We start from the raw sequence: 22,786 nt of genomic DNA on the forward strand, positions 1-22,786 counted from the left end.
AATCTTGACTTTCCTGTTTCGAGTGATGGTCTCATGACTACAGCGAATGTATCCAAGGAGAATCCCGAGCCGGCACTTGCCCAACACCTACGACATTGGATCCTGAACAGACGACAACCACGTTTGGACTACAGTCCCTTTACCTTCACGCCCGAAGCAATGGGTAACTTTAATACGATCAAATGCAGAACCTATCATGCAAGAGCAAGGAAGCGGTGGCAGGCGAGGGGGGCTTCTGACCAAGGTTGTGCCTCAGTCGGATTGCAACATAACGCACAACACCAATTCTCTGCGTGTCGATGGGAATTACGCGATGATAGTTTCTGATGCCCTTGCAGTCCAACTTTCAAGGTGATTCTACCAACCTCTATAGCGGCTAGTGGCTGTAGATGCCTACGGTAAATGGAGTGGCGAGTCGCGGTGGTAGGCAGCAGCGGCGTGTTGACCAAAGAAAGACCACATACGTGGAGCACCGCAGACAAACCTGCAAACAAACGTTTCCATCGAGTAGAGCGCGGTAGTATCTAGAGTAATGCAGCCTGAGAGCCGGTAATGGAGTTCCTCGCTCAGAGAGTGATACACTTTCGCTTTCCTTCAACACTCAATATTCCTTAAGTATCCTGCGAGTCATCTTCCTCAGATATCGCAACATGCTTTCATAATCCGCCGTACCGCAATGTCTTCAGACGATTATCCCCATTTCCCGTCTAGTCATGCGCGAAACATACTCTCGCACTTACTCCAAAAACTCCGTTCACGCTCCTCCCGTCACTACCAAAGATACGGCGAATTTCTCGAGAGTGCACCCGACCAAATCGAGGCTCTTCTGTGGAACTGCATCCAGCCAGACATCCTCCGTCACATCGAGTGCGAAGACTTCCATCCGCACGCTGCGTAAGCCGTTCCAACTCCGCCCATCTCAACGGGCACCAACCCGCCACCCAGCCACACAACCCACCAACTAACCCACCCACCCCAGCATCCCCCGCATCCCTTACTCCAGCCTCCGCTCCTCCACCTACCACGGTCGCAGCATCTACCTCCACACAATCTACGCCCCCTCCGGCCACCCCCGCCTCTACATCGGCCAAGCCTACAACACCGCCTTCCGCATCGCGCAGCACCTCGACTTCCGGTACCGGCGTTCGCACCGCTCGCTGCACCACTACGCGCTCGAGCTCAGCGCTGCTGACTCCTTTACGCTGCTTGCGACGCTGACGGCGCCGGGGTCCCAGCCGGGCATGCAGAGGCCGGATCTCGTGCTTAACATTCTCGAGATGTGGTGTTCTTTGGTGTTTCGGACGTTGCGGCCACGGGTGTTGAGGGAGTGGTTGCCGGACGGGGTGGAAGTGGGGGTGGGAATGGGGGTGGGGGGCCTGAATCTGGCGGTGCCGCTTGATCAAGGGACGGCGAGGGCGGGGATGGGGACGATCAAGCTGTTGGAGGAATCTGAGGATCCGTTGGTGAGGGAGTACTGTGAGTTGGTGAGGTCGAAGGGGCAGGGTTCACGGCTTGACGACAGCTATGGTGTAGCGATGAGTGGCGCGGGCAAGGTCGTGCTTACGGCAGGGGCGGTGTGCGCTGCGGTGTTGGTGGTTCGATATTTTATGCGCCGGACGCGGGCTTGATTGCGGATATCAACAGCTTCGAAGACTTTTTTGACTGGATCCGTGAACAGGAGTGTTCGGGCACTGATAATGGGACGACTTAGACCGGTCGATCGCTTGCGAATGTGTCAGGGGAAATGTATCTTATACGGCATTGTACTCAGAGTGACACTCGCTGATGTTCATTATTTTTTGGGTGATGTTAAGCAATAGAGTCTTAATTACTAGCCACACGATGATATATAGAAGCTGCAGACCAGCATCATTCTACATACGCCGGACTCTCCCCTGAACTACTGCTGATGCTCAATATCAACGATTCATGATGCCAGTTACTAGGGATATCATACAAATACTCCACGCCGTCGAGAATGGCCAGAAGAATTTGCAGTAGAAACAGCCATGTAGAAGCAATGGTGATGCTGGGTGGTGTTTGTAAAGAGATCGAGAGATCATTTTGGCTCCCCAGCTGCGGCTAGGTACATAATGTTACTCTTCGATCTTACACGAATGCCCTTGTCCTTTTGTGACCAGTAGAAGGCGTCTTCTGCCCCCTCAAAGTCGCGAAGCTGCGGGCTTTTGTACTCTGTAAACGGGCACTTCTTAAATAGCCACCTGCTTCCGATCTCTAGTAGAACCGGGAAGTCATTGGTTCTCTTACTATGCCACATTCGTAGATATCGCAGTTTATGTTCTCGCGACGCTCGCAGTATTCTATAAAACCCCCATCTTCCTAGAGATCCGTGGCCAAAACGTGCTCGAATGTGTTGTCTCTACTCTGTTCGTAGTCTTTCCCATCCCAGCAGGAATCGCCCACCATGCACGGGTAGTTGTGGCCTGCACCTCAACCGCTCAAGCGTTGGCCACCTCAGTCCCATCTTGCGGATTCACGTCCGCCTGCCGACGAGCTCGCACCCTAGCCCAGCCTTTGACGACCGTCAAGAACCCCAGAAGACGCCTATGACGCCCACAAGGGCGAAGAGAGACAAGCCCGCAGCAACATATCCGTTCGCATCCATCAAGAATACCCTCTTAGGACTCTACGCGCGCTGTAATGGAAATATCATAGGATATAGAGACTTCTGAGATTAAATTTTTTTCTTGTCGGCCATGATACGGGCAGCTCCTACCAGAGTGATCGTTTCAGCTACCAATTGTCAAGATCGGTAAGGCCGTGCTTGAGAGCTCGAACCAAGCGGCATGCGGGTTTGCAGCCAAGATCTTCTCCATCTGCGAGCTCCCCGTCATGCTGAGGATGGGGATGGAACACGTTGAATGATCATAGGCACATTGAACGGCAAACGTTCGCTTGTAAGGCGGCGGACCGTGATCGGGCGTTCTGAACCGCGGTGGTTTGAGAGCCCTTTCCAATGCGACCCAACAGGCAGCTGTTTTCGTCCGCCTTTTGTGGAGGGGTTTGCGGGTCGCCGTATTCCTCGTCCAGCATGCCTTGGCAGCGGCCATTGTAGAATTGATATTGGGGGCCGGCATCCGCTCATCAAATGCCAGCCCGATGGCTATCTCCGCCGATGCTGAGGGGTCGTTTGCAGCGAAGTGGTGGAATTGGAAGTCAATGCTTTTCTTGGTTGTGTGTCAATCATTAGATCGTAGGTTTTTTCCCTCGCGAGTCCAAATCGGATCATAAATGTTGCCATCCTTGAACTCCATCAGTTAAGCCAATGATCGACAGAGGAGTGCTTTGCTTCCCCGGCCCTGGTGTACAGCGGCGATCTTGTAAGCAATGTTGTGAACGTCTGCGATCTTGGAATCAAGGCCCAAGCAGCACCCACGAAAGATTGTTTGCCTTGGTAGAGGTTTGCTTTTAGTTAGTTTGATCCCAGGTTATGGATTTTTTTTTGCGTGCAGTTATCTGGCGTGACCGACCCCAAGTTGGCACTTGTATGAAAGCGAAGGGCAACATGTTTTGCACACACACATACTCGCATTTATGTTGTGTTACGCTTCTGGTGATGTAAATAACCGATGTGTTGTGCTTTTGTTCTTCACTGCTGTTGTGGAGAGTGGTGTTGCGGTAGAGCAAATGTTGGGAAACTCTGTGTTAGTTGACACGTTGAGTAGCTCTCGATCGCAAATGACTTTGATGAGCATAGGAAAAGTTTGAGAAGATGCATTGGTCTAGATAAATTCTGATCACATTCGTGGCACGCGACAAGCGGTCACGATGAAATACATGCCCTGTTCCCAAGAGTACAATACTATAACCCTTCACCGACAAAACCCCGTCAACACCGGCTCAAGCCGCAAAACCACCACAAGCACGTGCTGGCGTCTCGATGAGGGCTGTAGACGGGCGCTGGGTGCTGTGACCAAGACTCCTCCAGATGTTCCATACTAGTACGGTGTTCTTTGATTTACAGCATATTGGCGTCTCATGACGGAGCGATTTGCAGATTCTGCGCCTGCGCAGCCGCAAGGCCTTCTGGCGCTTGCCGATAGAGTACGATTTCGGATTGTTTGAAGTAGCGCCGCGCATCTGCGGTAAAAGTCAGCAGCCGCGAAACCACAGGGGACGATGACCGCCCAGGGTGGGCCGATTTGGCGGAGACGTGCTGGGCGTGGTTATGCGCGGGTTGGGAACAAATAAATCTCGTCCTGGTACATAGCTATAGTCTCAAGTCGTCGACGTACCTTCATCGATCAGGACCAAGCTCAGGTAATAACGCGTCGAATACTTCTTGTTGACTTCACGGAAGGTTGGAGTCAGGTCAAAGCCGCCAAGGAAGAGCCGAATTGGTATCGTTTCCCCTAATAATATGTAAGCCTCCGTACGTAACGCTCAGCATACTTCTGGGAGCTACAGAGTAGCAGCAATCGGCGACCGTGCTGCTTGTACTAACCTCGAGAAGGTGATCCGTCCATTATCTGCCCATTGTTAGCGCTGTGTCTAGCAATCGTACTAGAATCATCGCTTGCCTCAAATCGCACGAGGGTTTCGCTCTCATTGTACTGATTGGGTGCTGCTCCAGTCGTCTCCCTTCGGATGATTGACAGTTCCATATGCTTAATCTTTAACCGCACTAAAAGGAAGTATATCCGGCCCACGATGACATCCTTCAGGTGATATTTCGATTTCGAGTATTCAAACTCTATGTGTAGACAGTCCTCGATACCGACATCCATCTTGATAGAGGCATTCGTCTCAGGTGGTATCCGGTAAGAGTACACCCAGATGTCCTTCTCCCGAACCACATCTGCCATCCGCCGAGAGACGGTGACTCGGACGAAGTACCGTAGCTTAACGTTGATGCCGTTGTACGATTCATATTGCTTCTCGACGTTCTTGAAGTTGAACTCGAAGGTCTGGGGGTGTTGCAGATCGCCAGGTGCCGCCAGTTCCTGGCCTAACGAGAGGAATTCGTAGTGGTTACCGCGGTCAAAGAACATTTCTGCATATCAAGCCCACAGTCAGCCATCGACCGTGTTTACGCGACGCTGCTGGTCGCACATTGAGGCCTACTTCACTGACCGATCGTGCCGATGAACTGCACCTTAATGCCGGTGTGCTCCAGCCTCTTCCCGTCCTTCGGCCGTATTGTGACTGCACCCTTCACAGACTCCCCATCCAGGTACAAAGGCGCCTTCTCCCTCCGGTTCTTATCAAGCTTGATGTCCACCGCTGACCGGTCATCGTTGTCTTCCAGGACGATGTCGATGTCCACGGGGGTCGAGAAGAAGATTGACATCGTGCTCCGCTGCGCACCGTATCCTTCTCAAGCAGTGACTTCCAGAGCAACTTGGTTTCTGCTGCTCTTCTTGATCTTGAATCGAAGGCAGGTATTGAAAACGCTATGCCTTCCGGTAAGCACTCGTAAACGCGCTAGGTACCTACCCTTGTCGGGAGACGGCTGACGTAACAAGCGCGCGTCCACGCCAAGATATCAGCCTTACAGGGCCGCAGAAACCGCCATCAATGCAAATGTTTGCGGGGTACTCATGTCGCCGGAAAGTTATGAGGTCGCGGGGCGACCACCAGAATCGCGCTGAGGCTTTTCAACCACACTGCAGATCACGAATATGTGATAAATAATGCTATAATAGTGTAGAAGTTAAGCGTGCACTAACTATTAATATATAAAGCACTCACTTAGTTAATATCCCAACGTAGTGTTGCGATATATAGAGCTGAACACCACAGCGAGACACCTTGCGCGAACCCTTAGAAGCGGATTTGAAGCGACCTACCGCCGGCTTACCGCTATCTTGGCAATCTCATAAATTTCCGGCGACATGAGTACAGCTCGCGGCCCTGAGAGTTATCTGGTGTCTTTTGCGCAAATCATCTATCTCCGAGCGCTCCTGCCTTCACTCTGGGCTCATTGCAGACTTGAATTGGAGCCCATCAGGAGTTTCGACCGCCCATTCACAATGTCCACCACCGATACTGTCTTGCTGGATACTGATGCTGCTAATCCATAATACTCTCTATTCGATTCTGTCTCCAAGAGGTTCTCCGTACCTGCAGCATCTTACTGTTGCCGAGAGTACTTCGATCGTGGATTCCGTTCCGAGCTTCCCAAAACTGCCGGCGGAGAGATGTCCGCGAAACCCCACACTGCCATTTGGGGCTTCTGCCACCTATCCCGCACCAGATTGCCATGCGCAAGCGTTGCATTCAGCGCTCTGCAGCATGTTTAAGTATCGCGGCACATCCCCACGGCAGTCACTGGGGGGGCGCAAATACAACGCGGAGCGACAGGCTTGAGATGCTCACGATGCTGTGCCTGACAGGGCGACGGGAGCATGCGACGCACTGTGGGGGAAAAGTCAGAGGCCGAGTCCGCGGCAGACCCCACGCCAAGATATCCCTCCGTCAAACGCCGATAGCGGAAACATCGCCGGTCTTTCATGTTGTTGGCGGCGCGGTAAGTTCGGCCGGCCAAGTCATTGGCGCAAGCCCCGGCGTTTGCTCGTTCCGGCGCACGAGGTCCGCTTTTCCGACCCTCGGGTTGGGCTCTGCAGACGCTGGTGACAGCAAACCCCATCTGTACCAAAACGGCAAGTTATCACTTCAGCCCACCTCTCACGACGAGATGCACCGGTGCGCGTGCGGCATCTGTTCCACCGATTGTGGATCCCGCACGGCCGGGTTGCTTCCACTCCGGCAAAGGCTGACAGGCTCGCTGATAATATCTCCATGAAATGCCCGCTGAACTGAAGCTGTCAAACTTCAAACTTTTGGACCCTGTGGAAAGCCGAACAAGCCAGACCCTGCTGTCGAGCCTAGACGTCGTCTGATCGACAAACTCATCATCGCGCTGTTTGCTGCTTGCAATGCTTATGTTAGACCACACCTCCGGTCTTTACGGCCCAGCAGTAAACTCTGCCATCCTAAACAGCACCATGGCACCAGTTAACGCAACCGTCACACCTCCGCATCACCGTCACATCTGGATCCTCACTGGTCCGGCAGGCTGTGGCAAGAGCACGGTTGGGAGATATCTTGCAGCACAATTGGCTTTTCCGTACATCGAGGGCGATGAGGTGAGAGCTGTCACCCTATGAACCTCGCTCACGAAACTGACAATGCCTAGTTACACACCGCAGAGAACATCCAAAAGATGGCCGCCGACATACCCCTTACAGACGCGGATCGATGGGATTGGCTCATCTCCCTGAGGCAGCAGGCTGTGGCAGCTTTCGCTACCGGCACGACTGGAGTGATCCTGACGTGCAGCGCACTGAAGCGGAAATATCGCGACGTCATCCGAATCGCATCGTACAATGACAGCCACGTCCTTGTTCACTTCGTATATCTACACGCAACAGAAGACCTCGCGGTGAGCCGGGTACGGGTTCGGCAAGGGCACTACATGAAAGAGAGCATGGTCAGGAGCCAGTTCCAGGCGCTAGAAGAGCCAACAGAAGATGAGACGGATGTCTTGGCCATCGATGTCGACCGCACCACGGCGGAGGTACAGACTTTGGCCATTCAGCTGGTGAAGGAGATCATGGCTGAAGGCACCGCCGAGCAGTTATCGTAAGCATTGCAGAGGCTGAACCGGGCTGGAGACGCTAATCAATACGCGTTATATTGTCTTAACATCATCGACACATCCGTTTTGCGTCCGCTGTCGCAGTCTGTGTCGCTCGAAGCTGTAACTTTCCCCAATTCACCTCTTTGACGGGCATTTCAAGTGCTATACGTTGCTTTTCAGATGCTGGGTCATGGTCAACATGCGTTCCGTTTTGGAGTCATCGGAGAACGATATCACCAGCATTATTCCCGTAGGGCATGGGTGGCGTCAATTGCTAGGACGATCTACTGGACTACTAAAATGGCTCAACTTTACTGTCTGCGTGGCCGCCGGCTCGATCTTGTCATTAAGAAGTCTGCCTTGCGTTTCACTCGTCTTGCTGAAGACTAGATACCATACACTTCCATTAGTTTGCTACTGGATTAGTTCAGTTGCGCTGCTCGCAGATCAAATTTGAGAGTAAGGATACACTCACTCTACTCCACCATCAATGCGCCGTAGAAACCCGTCTTCCGATGTCCATCTCCGGACGCCTCCACGATATACAGCAGAGGGATTGCACGCTCTGAAGCACCTCATCACTGACCGTAGTGCGACGCGCTTGATACCTAGGGAGCGGGAACATCGACCTCCTGTCTGCGACCCGGAGCTTCAGCACGTTTTTCCAAGCCTTAAGCCAAGCCGAACTGTTCTTCGGATCAGGTACCCATCCACTATGCAAATGAATAGGGCTCCTTGAAAAAATTCCATCTGTCAGGTTTTCATCACGTGCCCTGTCCCGAGGGACAAGCTTCCCCAGATTCTGCGTCTAGCGCCCCGCGATGAGCGCACTCCGGCTTCCATCGGCTCTATCCCTTCCTTCATAAACACCTTTCTCCACGGTAAACACGACGATGTAGTCCGCACGCCCTCCTCCCACGATGAAAACCCTGATTATTCGAGAACTGGGCTGCATCCTGAAGCCTTCGGTGAGGCCGTTGTGCGGGGTGAGACCCTTCAAAAGCCCCGCAACCCCTAGACAGCACCCACGTCGGCCATTCCACGGCACCGCGAGGCGCAATGTCGTTAAACCGTATCTTCTGGCGGATATTGGGGAAGGTGAGTGGTCAAAAGTTCATTTTTGTAGAGCTCACGCTGACTGTACCTGAGGTATCACCGAATGCCAGGTCATACAATGGTTCGTCCAGCCTGGCGCACGTGTCGAGCAATTCGACAAGATATGCGAGGTCCAATCCGATAAGGCATCAGTAGAAGTAAGAGTCTGAACTGCGAATAGATTATGCAGGAGTTAAGACTCAAGGCAGATTACTTCCCGCTTCGACGGCGTGATCAAGAAGCTGTACTACGAGGCAGATGACATGGCCAAAGTTGGGAAGGTATACGACCCGCCGTCGGTTGAGATGGAGAAAGGCTAATAGTCCAAGCCTCTTGTGGATATAGATATACAGGGCGACATAGCTCCGGAAGATGAGGCTCTCACGAAGGTCTCAAGCGAACAGCCCAAGCAGGCGCCCGAACCGGAGCAACCTAGGACAGCACAAGAAACGAGCCAGAGTCCACCGGAGCCCGAAAGAGATGCGGCGAAACCTGTCCAGCAATCCCAAAAGCCGCGCAACGAACCGTCAGGAAAACATGCCACTTTGGCCACGCCAGCAGTGCGGCATCTTACTAAGGAGCTTGACCTCGACATTGCGGATATAACAGGCACAGGAAAGGACGGACGGGTGCTAAAAGAGGATGTCCAGAAGCACGCATCATCACTGAAGGAAGCTCCCGCACTCTCTCCTGCAGCGACAACAGAGCCGCATGCGGAGGACAAGACAATACCCCTGACCCCGATTCAGGTCGGCATGTACAAGGCCATGACGCGCTCACTCTCAATCCCACACTTTCTTTACACCGACAACGTAGACTTCACCTCGCTCAACACCGTCCGGCGGAAACTCAACCTCTCACACTCGGCCAACTCCGCGGCGCCCACACAAAAGCTCTCCAGCCTGCCCTTCATCGTCAAAGCCGTCTCCCTCGCCCTGCAATCCCACCCCATCCTCAACGCCGCCTTCGAACCCCCCCGCAGCCCCTCAGAAAAGCCCCAACTAACCCTCAAAGCCTCCCACAACATCGGCATCGCAATCGACACGCCCTCCGGGCTCCTCGTCCCTGTAGTCCGCGCCGTTCAGAACCACAGCATCGCTTCTCTCGCCGCCGAAATCGCGCGTCTAGCCGGCCTAGCGCGTGCCGGGAAACTGAGCACCGCCGACCTGTCCGGCGCGACGTTCACGGTCAGCAATATCGGGAGTATTGGCGGCACGGCCGTCGCGCCGGTGATTGTGAGCCCGCAGGTGGCGATTCTGGGCGTCGGGAGGACGAGGACGGTGCCGGCGTTCGGGGAGACGGGAGAGCTGGTGAGGAGGGAGGAGTGTGTGTTTAGTTGGAGCGCAGATCATAGGGTTGTGGATGGGGCGATGGTGGCGAGATGTGCAGAGAGTGTTAGGAGGTATCTGGAGAAGGTAGAGGGGATGCTTGTGAGGATGAGATAGGGGTGTTTAGTTTGCGTGTATGGGTTTGATTCGGGGAAAAGCTGGTGGTTTGGGAGGTGACATTGGTTTGTGGAGGTTTGTGTCTAGCCCATAGAGCGATGTTAGATATTTGAGCAATCATTATGGAAATATCTCTGGTCTACATCACATCCGGTTGCTTGCGCAAATCAAGTCAGCACCTTTCATATGATTCATGAAGCTCTCCTTGACCACTTTGCCAATGCTGAAGCCTGAGCGCCTGGATATTCCTCCTCGCCAAGCCTCACATCCGCAGCTCTACCCAATCCTTGACGTCAACTCACTCGCTCAGGGTTCATGACTAGCGCCCCGGCTGGAACCCAGTTGGTTTAATCTACGAGGAGGGCCCATATCGGATCCAACATGTAGTTGCATAATGATTGATTTACCCCTTCTGTCGTAAAATGTTCACGGACTTCGGTATTCTACTTGGGGTAAGCTGTAGAAAGAACATAGGCCAATGAAGGCAAGCTCCGTCATCACATATCAGTCTCACGCCAGATTAAATCAACGACAGACGGCTTCCACCCGTTTTCATTTAGCGATACATGCGTGCGATCGTATATAATCCGCTTCGGTCATCCTCGGCCTGGTCAAGTCGACTGAGCAAATTGAGCATACTCCAACCCATCCTGAGCCGTCCAACGTTCCGGCCACGAGCGAGTTGGAACACATTGAGCAGAAACACTGAAAGAGACACCCCAATCCTTCGAGGCTACCAAGCGTCAAATATTCACTTCGAGGGACGCGAGTAGTAGAGACATCCCAAGCAGCAACAAAGGGACTCCTATAAGCTCGCTCCCGCCTCGAGGAACTTCAGTTGGAGCTGGCGCACTGCCTTCCGTGATGTTCTCGCCCGTCCGGAGACACATGAGGTGCGCTTTGGCGTACTTCTCGGCCGAGCTCAATTTGTCACTCAGCCCCCTGTCTGCGATGAGCAACGTGACGATAGGCTGAACAAGGGTTGTCAGGTTGTTGTAGCTGATTAGATTGGCTGGCCCGTAGCCGCTAGATCCCCAGGTGTACACAGGATTGGACGCGTTACCAGCGGCGGGATTGAGATCACAAGTCGAGGCCGTCGAGTTTAGCTCCGGGCTTGCGAACACTATAAGGCGCATTAGCGAGCATTGCGAGCAGCTTTATGCTGTCGGTTCACTCACGCCAGTGGTCCAGCCAATAATGACCATCAAACTGGTCTTCGCATTCCTTCGGGAGCCCGAGAGCGTATGGGGAGGCTTACTGCGCCTCTTCGTCCGCATGAGAAGGATTCGAACACAGGAGAAAGACTGCGGCGTAGTAGGACGGTTGCGGTGCAAGAAGAAGGGTTTGGAAGCAGGGAAAGGACTACGGCGGAGCAAAAGGATTGCGGCGTGAGAAGAAGAGAAACGCAGTCGCGATGTAGGGTTGAGCATGTTACAATAATTACTAGTACTTACGAAGCCGCCACTAATCCACACATGTCCTTGAGCGGTTTGCAACGTACGAATCAGAATAAGGCACGAGTAGGGTTTATCGGCCTTCAGAACTTCAAGATCTGAAGTTCCGAAATCCCTTGCTTAAGGGCTAAGGATATTAGTTGGTTAGTTAGTAGGAGGTATTACGGCTAGTAGTAGCAATACCAGCGGTACTAATAGGTGTGATACCTAGGCAAATTTGTACTGTTATTAAACTAATCACGACCGACTTATTTCAAACACTACTAATGCGTATCGGCTAGCCGTTGTTCAGATGATGCTTACTCGCTCTCTTCGTCCCATTGCCTGAAGTGTCTCGAACAAACCATGCATTGTGGACCATACGCGAATGTAGCCAACCCTACTGTAGATCCCTCTTGCGTTCTCAACAGCCTTGAGTAGAAGACCATCGGCCTGAGAATCACCGCGAGGTTTGGAGTCTTCTGTAACAAAGAGAACAAGGAAAACGAGCTTGTCCGCCCCATCGCCCCTGATTTCGTCCACATGGTGGACGTCTGGAAGGACAAAAAGACTGTAAGCACTCGAGGGCGTATCGTGTAGTCTAAGAAGCCAACGAAAATCCGTCCGTGGAAGGTTGTCTCGGTTGGAGTTGGCAACTACAACCAGACCTTCCGCGTATAGAATCCCCTGGCCTGGACCAAACGGATTCCTCCCGAAAGTCTTCTGATAGGTCCCTTCAATCACGGCTTCATACTTTACCTTGGTGGTCTTGCTGATGAATCCACGTGACCGGAAGTCCAATGGCCCTGTCACTGAGCCCCACGACCATGTTGGAGCATAGGAGCAGGCAGAAGAGCCCAGTTCGACAGGAAGGGGTTCCGAACTGGAGGCATCGGAAGCCTGATCTACGCTCCCGGGCAAAATGTATATCCGCCTTGCATCCTCATCATTCTCTTTGAACCACGCAAGATCATGTATAATGGTTCTGCGCCATAATCCAAAGATATACTCGTCTCCTAAATACGGCTTTGCAACAGCCGCGATCCCTGCAATGGCCTCCAGGCGGTCCGTTTCATGGGTCAGTTGCCGTTGAGAATAATCGAACACTATCTCGTGCCAAGTTTCGTGTCTAATATGCGTGAGTTCTGATGCGATGTTGGCTTGCGAAGGTGAGAGGTCTTTGGGTGATGTATGGTGGAACCATGCGTTGTTGTCAACTCCGTGGCTGTGGTGGGTCGCTAAACGACATTGACACTCCGACAACATGGAGCAAGACCATGCGATCTCTTCCTGATTGAAGTATAGTGTCCGTTTGGATAGGACTTGCTCTTGGTACACCCAGCCTCGCTTTGCTAGCGGACTACGAGCGGACGTGATCATGGCGCCCTCTTTGCCTAATATGTGTGTGGTTGTGTGTCCAGGAGAGCTCCCGCCTATTTCATATCTGAGGCGGCGAAGCCAGGCCGTAGTCTCCTGACCAGACCCCGTACATTTGACCTCGTAAGAGGTCCGGTCTGAGCTCTTAAGTGATGAGAGACAGCCGCTGTGACTGTCGATTCCTTGCTCAGCAGCAATCCTGATGTAGGCTTGGGCGTAGATAGATCCCATTTGCGCTGCCTGCTCTTGTCAGTCCTGTACCGAATTCTGGATTATACACAAAGCGTCAATCCAGATATAGGAAAGCCCAAGGCGACGGCAGATGAGCAGTGCGTCCTTCAACGTCTGAGGTAGTGTGTCTAGCGGTAACTTATCCTTCCACAAGACACGAGTCTCGTGGGTCAGGATAACTGGCTGCGCTAATCCCCAACGGTAGCTCAATGCTGCATATTCGACAAAACATTGAGGATTTTCGACAAGATGTGGCCAAGATGTATCGTCGCCAACGTGGATCAACCTTCTCGGTACCTGATAGCGAGCACCACCGCAATCTGCGTGGGTACTGGTGCATTCACGGATCCACGCTTGGGCGAGTCTGAACGTGTCGTCCAAAGAGATATCATCGTACAAGTGCGTTCCGATGCCGATTGCTGGTTCCTGATTGGACGCTGCTTGACGGGTGTCAGTCCGCATACCTGTCGCACAACTATCAATCTACAAGATCTTGTGAACAAGCGAACCTTGGTGCGTATAGAGCTCAAGGCCTACGCGGAGAGGCAAGGGTGAAGACTCTTTCTTGAAACTGATGTAGATCGGCAGGGGTCCGTTGGACCCATTCCTCTTGTTAAATCGACTCTTCAGATTGATCTCTGTCATCGAAGACCAGAAATCCGGCGTAGAAAATGTATTTGAGATGTATGTCGCTATGGCATCACGAAGGAGGTTGCATGCACTGCATCCGCCAGCACAGGCTTCTAGAAGCCATTCCGGGCGAAGAACTAGATTTTTGTGCTTTCCACAGACAAGAAAGCGGCATACTTGACAATGAGCCTCTTGAATGAGCAATCTCGGAGACGTTACAGACATGGGGACGACAGCGAATATGGAGCATCCGTCGGCTAGGGTGCGAGTGCGGCTCACAATCTACAGTCCATAAGCGAAGGTCGTGGGCGAGCAAGATAACGTTAACGATGTCCGATGAGGATTTTTGCGATATCGGGGCCTTTTCAAGCTGTTAAGTGGCGCGCAATCGTTCATTTTGAGGTTCCATATCGTCGTTTCCAACTATAGTTGGATAGCTACGAGGCTTGGCGTGGAGCTGGTGGTCAACCTCGATTTTTTTTCTAATTCTCTAGCGTTTCAGATTCACAACCAATGTTTTGTTTCTCTAAGTCTTTCGCTGACTACCTCAGCAGATATGTAGAGCAAATTTATGCCAGACGGGGGGCCTTGTAATGTAAGTGGAAGGATTGTGGATCATCCTCTTGCTCCAATGTGCTTCATGCGTATCAATCTGCCCATCAACCGGGCTTCTCTCCTATTCGCTGCCGTATGTTCGCTGTCAGCTCTCTCTTTCCCTCCCTAAATACTCTACGCACCAGTCAACAGTCAACCTTGAGGGCTTCAAACTTTTCTTATAGCCGCGGCACAGGTGGATACATGACGCCCGGTTGCTTGGCAACTTTCCCCGTGGGGTAGCTGGAGGCGAGGGGTGATCGACATCCCGAGGTCCTGCGGCTGAGAATAGTGCGAACATTGTTCCCGCCAAGCACAAGATACCTCCTCAACAGCTCCACCCTACGCAAACAAAAATCGCACAACTCAAGCCCACATATCCTCGATCAAATCGCCCCCATGACCTCAACCACAACCGACTTTCCCTTCCCCCCCCACCACTCCTTCCCCCCCTTCTACACCCTCCAACCCGTCCTGTCGACACGAACCTCCCAACTAGCCTCCTGGTCGCACCTAATCCAAGCCTACTGCCGGCACCACCGGCTGTTCCAGCTCTCGCTCCGCGATGCGGCAGACGGGCCGCTCTTCTACAACCGCGCGCTGGGACGAAGACTCAGTTTGAAGGATGCCAGGGAGGTCGTGGAGTGGATGGCTAGTAAAGAGGGGGGGGAGAGGGCGGAGTGGGTTGGTGGAGGGGGTGGAGGGAAGGGAAAGGGAGGCGGAGGAGGGGACAAGGAGAGGGATAGATTCTGGGTGTGGTGGAGGAGGCCGGAGGAGTGGGCGGGGGTGATTGCTGCTTGGGTAGGTTCAAGATCAGAGGGGGAGATGTAGAGGGTTGGGGGGGTATCAGACAGAAGTGCTGACAAGTAACTTGGCGTGCAGGTCGAAGCTACGGGCCAGAAGAATACGGTGTTGACGCTCTATGAGCTTACGGAGAGCGACGCCACGGCTTCGCAGGGTGGGTTGTTCTCCTTTCCGTCCCGAAACCGCTTTTAAGACTCTCCGTCGCTAGGTGGATATCGGCTCAAAGAGTATGGTATATACTGGTGCTGACTGAGTTTCGGCTAGAGTTCCACGGCATGGATCCAGAGCTACTGCAGAGATCACTTCAAATCCTCGTCAAGCGCGGCAAGGCTCAAATCTTTGGCAGCGATGACTCGCTCGGTGTCAAATTCTTCTGAGGCACTGGGCGTGCTGGAACGGACGGGTTCTAAAGACAGCTAGGCAGCATGCAGGATGCATGTGGACATGCGGCCGTCCTAGGACAAGTGCAAACGAAGAAAGGTATTAGTACGATACGCAGAGACTGCTGTGAGTTCAGTACTTTTACATTGAAACATATATACTCGTGAGTTCGTTTAGCTAAACGTGCCAGCTCTTCTAGACAAATAGCGATCCAGCGTCCGCAAGCTCGTAGCGCGCAGCAATCCCGGAACAGATTCTCCCGCGCCCGACGCCATAGCAGGTCGAACGGCCTAAATGCTGCAAGCCAGCCGTAACCCGTAGAGATCCACACACGAGCCAGTTGTAGTACGCCTGCTTCCAAAACCGCATCTTTTGTCCGCCTACTCCTCCTGCTCATACTGCTCATCCCAAACGACCTGCTGCGCCATCGCCACATTCAAGATCCAGTCCTGTCTCACAATCCTCGGCAGCATGCCCTGCTTCGTCGCCATCGTTTTGAAAGCGTCCCAAGTCTTCTTCTCCTGGGCCGTCGTCCCGCTGAGCAAATACAGCGCCTCCGGCTCCCCTTCCTCTTCATTTCGACTCACCTCGTCCTTCTCGTCGCTGATCCTCCTGCGCGCCGTCTGGTTCGCGCGCCCCCCTTTCCACGGCACGCACACGCCTCCGTTCGCCGCGATGATGTCTTTGAAAGTGTCGAAGCCGCCGCCGATGGTCTCTGTGCAGAAGATCTGCCATCCCTTAAGCAGCTGGCGGCGGTTCTGTTTTGCGCGCTCCAGCACCTCGTCAAGCTTAATGCCGAGCCTGTCCTCGGTCTCGCGGTCAACGAGCTTGAAGTTTGCCGGGTCTGGGATGCGTCCCCAGCGCAGGCAGGAGTCGAGGAAGCCGGAGGAGACGACGGTCGGGGCGGCGGCGAGGGCAGCGACGAATTTGCGGGTACGGATTAGGCGCGGCGCGCAGAGGAGGGTTACTTCGGTCGGGGATTGCGTGAGTGCGATGCCAATGTCGCGGAGTTTGATCTGGGGTCGGGCGATGTTAGTTGCGGAAAAGAATCCGCGCGAGGCGGAAACATGCGTTGGAATAGAAGATGAAGCACTTACCTTGTCGGCGGACTCCTTGCCCGGCTTGTCTACCCATCGGTCGTCTCCCGATAGCATCAGGCGGTATTGAATGGGTGGTTGGTTCTTCGCTCCTCGTGCCTTCTTGGCTTTCTTTGGCACTTGGTCTGCAAACGAGTCTTCGTCGTCATCGTCCGCTTCTTGGTCTTCGTCTCGCGTTCGCTTGCGACTCGCTGCCTCCTCTTTCGCTTTGGTCTTATCGTCAACGGTGGGTGAGCCACTAGTTCGGTCTCTGCCATATACAACACCACCAACCCGCTTCCTCTCTTTCTCGTACACCGCAATGTCTGCAGCCGCGTCATGCAGTTTTGAAAGTGCCCGGTTTTTCGCTCCGCGACTGCCAGTGCTTGTAGGTGTTTCGTTTTCTTTGCTTTCAAGCTCTCGAAGCGCAGCTGGCGTGCGGATATCTGAGTCGCCGCGAGTACGCTTTGCTCGGGTCGCCAGCGGGGTGGGCCGATCGGCGACGTCGTCGTTAGGTTCTTCTCGTGCCGCGCCTATGGCTGGTTGAACTGGCACCTCAGTGCTTGATGCTGGAACGGCGGGAGCCGAGGAGACGGCACCGTTGGTCTTTGGTGGCGCTCCACTGCTAGGGGTTGGCTGCATGGGATTAGGTGGGAAGAACAGCCTCTCGACTGCCTCGCGATCAAGCTGTGTTTGGCCGATGACCTCGCCGAGGTTTGTGCGAGGCGGAAAGTGGGAGTATCGTGGGTTTGTTAGGGGTTGGAGCTTGCACTTGGCATAGCTCTCTTCGAGCCAGAGGTGGTTCACGAGATTGATGCCCCAGTCCTTGGCGGCCTCGCATTTTTCGCTCGCCAGGTGAGCCGTGATGAGATGCGTGTTGTCCTGCTTCATTGTCTTGGTAAACTCGGCGCCGGTCGCTCGCACTAGGTTTTCGAGATAGATCCTTGCTTCGCCGGTGTAGTTTGACAAGCTGATTTTGAAGTTTTCGAAACCCGGGATACCTCCTCTGGGCAGGGGATAATGCAGGAGGCGACGCATCGGCGAGGTCCAGGCATTATGCGTGATCAGGTAGTATAACCACGTTACGTTGCCCACGGCCTTGCCGGCCTGTGACGCTTTGACGTAGTCTTGACCCTCGCGCCAGTTGCAGATGTATGTGTCGGCTTCATCAATGAGGTTTATGAGTTCGCCACCGCCGTAGTCCACTATCTCTTCCAAAGTGTTGTACAGGTGTTGGCCCATCTCCAGGTCCGCAGAGAACATGATCTTCTTTCCCTTGAACACATCGAGCACCCGCGGAGGGACAGAAACCGGCGGCCACACTTGCGGAACTGGAGAGGTTGCCCCTTGGACATCCTTGTTCGAAGGAATCCTGTGAGGGACTTCTTTGTTTGATAGGATCAACGGGTTCGGCAGCAGATACGGATCCTCTGGGATACGCCTGCCCAGCTTCAAGCAGTCGTCGAACCTGCGAGACGGTGATCAGCATCTGCTTACTGAACGTTTATCGGATGAGCGTACCAGTGTGGCAGCACAATCTTGCACCGCAGCCTCTTTTTCAACGCAACCTCGCACTTCTCGTTATCCACGGTCAAAGCTACGACGTGTGTAACCATCTTTGACAGTGCCGGAGAGTACTGCCCGCCCATAGCTAGGACAGCGCCAGCTATGCCCTCCTTGTCGCCCTCAGGCAGGTCGGCGCACGTCACGGTGACATCGGATAGGAAGAGCGTGGGGTCCGGGCTGTACTGGCGGGGATTCGCAAGCTTGTGCTTGACGATACACGCGTCTACCCATGACGGTTTGACGACGTGGACGAACTTGTCGAACGCGTTGTGGTAGTCTGGGAAGTCGGAGGTTGTGGAGACGATATGGCTGAGAAGTGCGAGATCTTGGACGTGGCCGGTTTCGGGATCGAGTGGGATGAAGACTGCGCCGTTTGCTTCGAGCTTTCTTCCGAGCTGTATCCTATCAGTGAGTATAGGTAGCGCCATTGTTATGGAGTGACTGTAGAGCTTTAAGTACCTCTGTTGCGTGGTGCTGGGTCAAGGTGGGACTTGGGATGATGGTAAAGGCAATGCCGTAGAACAGCGGCTGGCTTGAGCTTGTGGGTTCTCCGCCGGCGCCGTCGGTAGCCATAGTGTCACTGGCACACGGGGATGACAAGTGGTGGATAGGCGTGATAGGGTAGCATCGAATATCAGAGCGGTGGAGTTAATTGTGATGCGCAGAGGTCGGCGCGTCAGAGCTTCGTCGCGTCGGCACGTGCCAAAGGCATCAGCTCTCTATCACTTCAGCGTTGAACCCCCTCAACCCTCCAAAAGTCCCGAAAGTCCCATCCAGTGCTGTTTCGTCCTTGAGGCACGCGATACCAGCACCTTATCTATCTCCGAAGCTTCTGCCGTGTTTTGTAGCGCGGCTTGCTTCCACTGCAAGTCTGATAGGCCAGCGCCAGCTCCCAAGGCCGCTTCTTGTCATGAACCTCGGCCCGCACTGGGACCTGAGCCTCTCTCAAACGGTGAGATAGATGCACCATGTCCCGGCCATCGAATCTTCCACTCTTCATTCCTTACCCTTAAGTCCGCTGCCTATACAGTTTCGGCATAGCAAGTCGGATCACTGTATCGGCTACCAAGACAAAGGCTTCCGTGTCCTCTGTAGAAAACGATACATTGTTATAAGGCCGCTTCTGAGTTGTTGCATGGTTATCCCCCTAGTTTCCGGTCCACAAACATTTCTACTCGCTCTTTTCATCTTCGTCTTTATCCTCAATTCTCAGAATGTCTACATCTTTCTTCCGCATCCACGAGCACGTGCTGCCGTGCCAGCACATCCGCCAGTATCCTCGAGCAACGGCCGGTGATCAAGAGGACATCCTGCACCTATCAATCAAGCAGTATACTCCTTTAAGCAATCCCAGGCCTCAACCTGGAGATGTGACAATTATTGGCGGACATGCTAATGGCTTTCCAAAGGTATCCACTCCCAGTCCATACGTACTTGAAGATGTCATCCTGATTCTCGACCGTGCCGTAGGAGCTCTATGAGCCGCTCTGGGACGAGCTACTCAAGCGAACAGAGAACTCGGGTTTCCGGATCCGCGGCATCTGGATAGCAGATGTAGCCCATCAAGGCGCAAGTGGCGTACTCAACGAAGGCAAACTGGGCAATGACCGTGTGTATCCCAGTACTTGCTCTCACATAGTAATCCACTAATCAGTAGTAGCTTCCTGGTTCGACCATCCGCGAGATTTGCTCCACATGATCAACCACTTCCGCTCCCAGATGCCCCGGCCCCTCATCGGTATCGGCCACAGCATGGGCGGCGCCAATCTTGTGAATCTTTCCCTCATGCACCCACGATTGCTCGAAACCCTTGTCCTCATCGACCCCGTAATCCAGCGCTTCAGCAACATGAAGGGTAACCACATGCCTGCCCAAGCATCCGCTTTCCGACGTGATCTCTGGCCCTCCCGCGCTGCGGCTGCCGCATCGTTTAAGAAGAGCAAATTCTACCAAGCCTGGGATCCACGTGTTCTCGATCTGTGGATCAAACACGGCCTAAGGGATCTGCCGACCGAGCTCTACCCTGCCACCACCAACCTCCCCAACTCCGCCGTGCCAGTAACGACCGAGCCGACCATCGCCCCGGAGCCGCCGGAGGAGAAGCAAGTCACCCTCACGACGACGAAACACCAGGAAGTCTTCACCTTCCTGCGTCCCAAGGTTCCCCATGACCCTTCGACCACCTCCACCCCAAACCGCCTCACCCACCCTGATGACAGCCCCCTGGAGCACCCGCGAGCCCCCTTCTACCGCCCCGAGCCCATCGTCATCTTCCACAACCTGCCCTTCCTGCGGCCTTCCGTACTGTATATCTTTGGCACAGAGTCTGCTCTCTCGGCGCCGGAATTTCGCGCCGAGAAGATGGCGACTACGGGCACCGGGGTGAGTGGAAGTGGGGGCGCGGCTGAGGGGAGGGTTAAGGAGGTGTTGATGGAGGGGGTGGGGCACTTGATCCCGATGGAGAGGGTCAAGGAGACGGCGGAGGCGTGTGCGGGATGGTTGGGGGCGGAGATGGGGCGGTGGAGGATGCAGGAGGAGAGGGAGAGGAAGGAGTGGAGGGATGTGCCACGGGAGGAGAAGATAAGGTTGAATGAGAAGAACCTGGAGTTGCTCGGAGGGCTGGAGGGGTTGGAGAGACGGGTGGCGAGGAAGGAAAAATTGTAAGACGGAAGGATTAGAGGCTTGTAGGTGAGTTGTTTTGGAGCCTACCCTCTGCTCGAGCCCGACAAGAGCTGACTGATCCTAAGAGGTGCGGATTTTTGTGGTACTACCAATGGGCGCAGAGGATATGTGGTAGTACGCAGGGTGGCTCGGATGGTAAACGTATAGAACAGGAACGCTACATGCCTATCGTCACTAGATCTCCACAACCGTACCCAGGCGCCGGTCATCCACAGCTCCCAATGTACTTGCCTAAGGTCCTAGCCCATCCATCTCCCCCGGTGCCTCAAAGCTTTCCCTTCTCAATCCCCCGCAGAATCTCCCCAAAAACCCCAACCCCCCTCCTCCCCAACGCAGTCCCGACCCCCACCACCGTCGCCCCCACCGCCCTCATCCTCCGAAAACCCTCCGCATCCTCCACCCCACCAACGCCGATAACAACCACACCCCTCAGCTCCTCCTTCTCGCGCAACATCCTCACCAGCGTCGCCACGTTCCCCAGCGCCAGCGGATGCAGCGGCGCGCCCGCCAGGCCTCCTATCCCCTCTCCCGTAGCCGAAGACAGTCTCGGCTTGAATCCAGCGTCTAAGTCACTTGCCGGCCCGGGCGTCAACAACAGGGACGAACCAAGCGTATTCACCGCCGTGATGAAGCTGATCGGGCATCCCTTCCCAGATGGCTCCGCCTTGGCTGCCGCGCTCAGCGCGTCGACCAAGCCGGTGAATTGGTCGGCGTAGGTGTAGGGCGGTGTTTTGATACCTAAAGGGATCTCAGGCGCGCCGAGAGCAGCGGCCGAGCGCTTGAGCGCCAGCAGGTACTCGAGCAGGCGGGTGCTGGAGTAGGCGGGTGGGGGCTTCCCGGGGATGTTCGGGCACGAGAGGTTGAGTTCGATGGCCAGAGGGATTGGGGTTTGGGTTTGATGGTCGTGGACACGGCGATGGCACTCTACGACCTCGGAGACGGTGCCGGTGATGGAGAGGATGATTGGTTTGGGGGTGGTGCGTTGGACGGAGGTCGATGTGGAGAGGTTGGTGATCATGGCGAGGTAGCCTGATAGCGGGATGGGGCTGTAGCCGAGAGTGTTGAGGCTGCCTGTAGAGGTGGACGGCGCGGATGGTGAGCTGAGGGTGGAGTGGTGGGTCGAGGGGTTGAAGAACGTGTATTGATGGACCGTGTCATCATGTGGGAAGCCGTGGAGGAGACTGGTACGTGTCGTGACGGCCCCGGTGTGGGGGCATTCATAGAGGGCGCGGAGGTCCTCTAGGGTGGTTGCCCAGGGGTTGGCAGAGTTGAGGAGAGGTGGGGATATAGGGGGTAACATCGCTCGTAATCGGGGGGCTGGGGCAGAGCACTGCTATGATAATCACCCAGAGTTTATCGTAGGTTTGTATATTGATATGAATCTCGTATAATAGAATATTTCGACTTACAGATTAGTCGGCTGGTGCTAAATCGACCCGGTACACCTCCGATAAAACTATAGTGTAGAGAATGGAGTTTATGCGCGGCCCCTACGATAAGACAAACAATGGAAGGAGGACTTGTCGGACTCGGACTTTGTCGTTCTGCTATACCGCTTGATAAGCAAAGAGAGCGTGAGAGGACTAACGATGAAATCAGCACTGAAACTTGCGCCGATTGCCGCGGGCGACGATTGACTGCAAGCTTGAATGCGATGAAGACGGGATTTGGGTGGTGATGAGGATGCCATGATATGTGCGTAGCGGGCGGGGTAGTTTTTTTGCAATTATAAATTATCAAGCTAAAATAAAGTCTTTGTGATTAGGCGCTGTGGCTGAGTGGTTATAGCGATAGACTAGAAATCTATTTCCTTCGGGAGCGCAAGTTCGAGTCTTGCCGGCGTCGTTTTACCTTTTTCTTTATCTCCTG

General features: G+C 54.1%; 8 protein-coding genes and 1 non-coding gene across 9 annotated transcripts; 6 read left to right on the forward strand and 3 right to left on the reverse strand.

Moving 5' to 3' along the window:
* Positions 1-676: 676 nt before the first annotated feature.
* W97_00547 (uncharacterized protein) lies at positions 677-1,628 on the forward strand (the record flags this gene model as incomplete). The annotated part of the gene is made up of 2 exons (XM_007778461.1): positions 677-894; positions 980-1,628. 2 exons carry the CDS (start codon positions 677-679, stop codon positions 1,626-1,628), a joined length of 867 nt encoding a protein of 288 aa, XP_007776651.1.
* Positions 1,629-3,997: 2,369 nt separating this feature from the next.
* W97_00548 (uncharacterized protein) lies at positions 3,998-5,311 on the reverse strand (the record flags this gene model as incomplete). The annotated part of the gene is made up of 4 exons (XM_007778462.1): positions 3,998-4,101; positions 4,257-4,373; positions 4,466-5,014; positions 5,095-5,311. 4 exons carry the CDS (start codon positions 5,309-5,311, stop codon positions 3,998-4,000), a joined length of 987 nt encoding a protein of 328 aa, XP_007776652.1.
* Positions 5,312-6,968: 1,657 nt separating this feature from the next.
* On the forward strand, positions 6,969-7,609 carry W97_00549 (shikimate kinase; the record flags this gene model as incomplete). The annotated part of the gene is made up of 2 exons (XM_007778463.1): positions 6,969-7,109; positions 7,160-7,609. 2 exons carry the CDS (start codon positions 6,969-6,971, stop codon positions 7,607-7,609), a joined length of 591 nt encoding a protein of 196 aa, XP_007776653.1.
* A 914-nt stretch (positions 7,610-8,523) lies between these two features.
* Positions 8,524-10,143, forward strand: W97_00550 (uncharacterized protein; the record flags this gene model as incomplete). Its single annotated transcript, XM_007778464.1, has 4 exons — positions 8,524-8,701; positions 8,753-8,856; positions 8,908-8,979; positions 9,028-10,143. 4 exons carry the CDS (start codon positions 8,524-8,526, stop codon positions 10,141-10,143), a joined length of 1,470 nt encoding a protein of 489 aa, XP_007776654.1.
* Positions 10,144-14,807: 4,664 nt separating this feature from the next.
* W97_00551 (uncharacterized protein) lies at positions 14,808-15,589 on the forward strand (the record flags this gene model as incomplete). Its single annotated transcript, XM_007778465.1, has 4 exons — positions 14,808-15,096; positions 15,136-15,209; positions 15,291-15,366; positions 15,477-15,589. The coding sequence occupies 4 exons, from the start codon at positions 14,808-14,810 to the stop codon at positions 15,587-15,589; spliced, it is 552 nt and encodes a 183-aa protein (XP_007776655.1).
* A 384-nt stretch (positions 15,590-15,973) lies between these two features.
* Positions 15,974-18,808, reverse strand: W97_00552 (uncharacterized protein; the record flags this gene model as incomplete). The annotated part of the gene is made up of 5 exons (XM_007778466.1): positions 15,974-16,609; positions 16,691-17,190; positions 17,269-18,137; positions 18,191-18,630; positions 18,695-18,808. The coding sequence occupies 5 exons, from the start codon at positions 18,806-18,808 to the stop codon at positions 15,974-15,976; spliced, it is 2,559 nt and encodes an 852-aa protein (XP_007776656.1).
* A 641-nt stretch (positions 18,809-19,449) lies between these two features.
* On the forward strand, positions 19,450-20,899 carry W97_00553 (uncharacterized protein; the record flags this gene model as incomplete). The annotated part of the gene is made up of 3 exons (XM_007778467.1): positions 19,450-19,644; positions 19,706-19,844; positions 19,896-20,899. The coding sequence occupies 3 exons, from the start codon at positions 19,450-19,452 to the stop codon at positions 20,897-20,899; spliced, it is 1,338 nt and encodes a 445-aa protein (XP_007776657.1).
* A 283-nt stretch (positions 20,900-21,182) lies between these two features.
* Positions 21,183-22,217, reverse strand: W97_00554 (uncharacterized protein; the record flags this gene model as incomplete). Its single annotated transcript, XM_007778468.1, has 1 exon — positions 21,183-22,217. The coding sequence occupies one exon, from the start codon at positions 22,215-22,217 to the stop codon at positions 21,183-21,185; it is 1,035 nt and encodes a 344-aa protein (XP_007776658.1).
* A 464-nt stretch (positions 22,218-22,681) lies between these two features.
* Positions 22,682-22,762, forward strand: W97_00555. The gene has a single exon. It is a non-coding gene; the product is annotated as a tRNA-Ser (tRNA).
* The last annotated feature ends 24 nt before the right edge of the window (positions 22,763-22,786 follow it).

This window comes from Coniosporium apollinis (assembly GCF_000281105.1).
Source record: "Coniosporium apollinis CBS 100218 chromosome Unknown supercont1.2, whole genome shotgun sequence".
Taxonomy (NCBI): domain Eukaryota; kingdom Fungi; phylum Ascomycota; class Dothideomycetes; genus Coniosporium; species Coniosporium apollinis.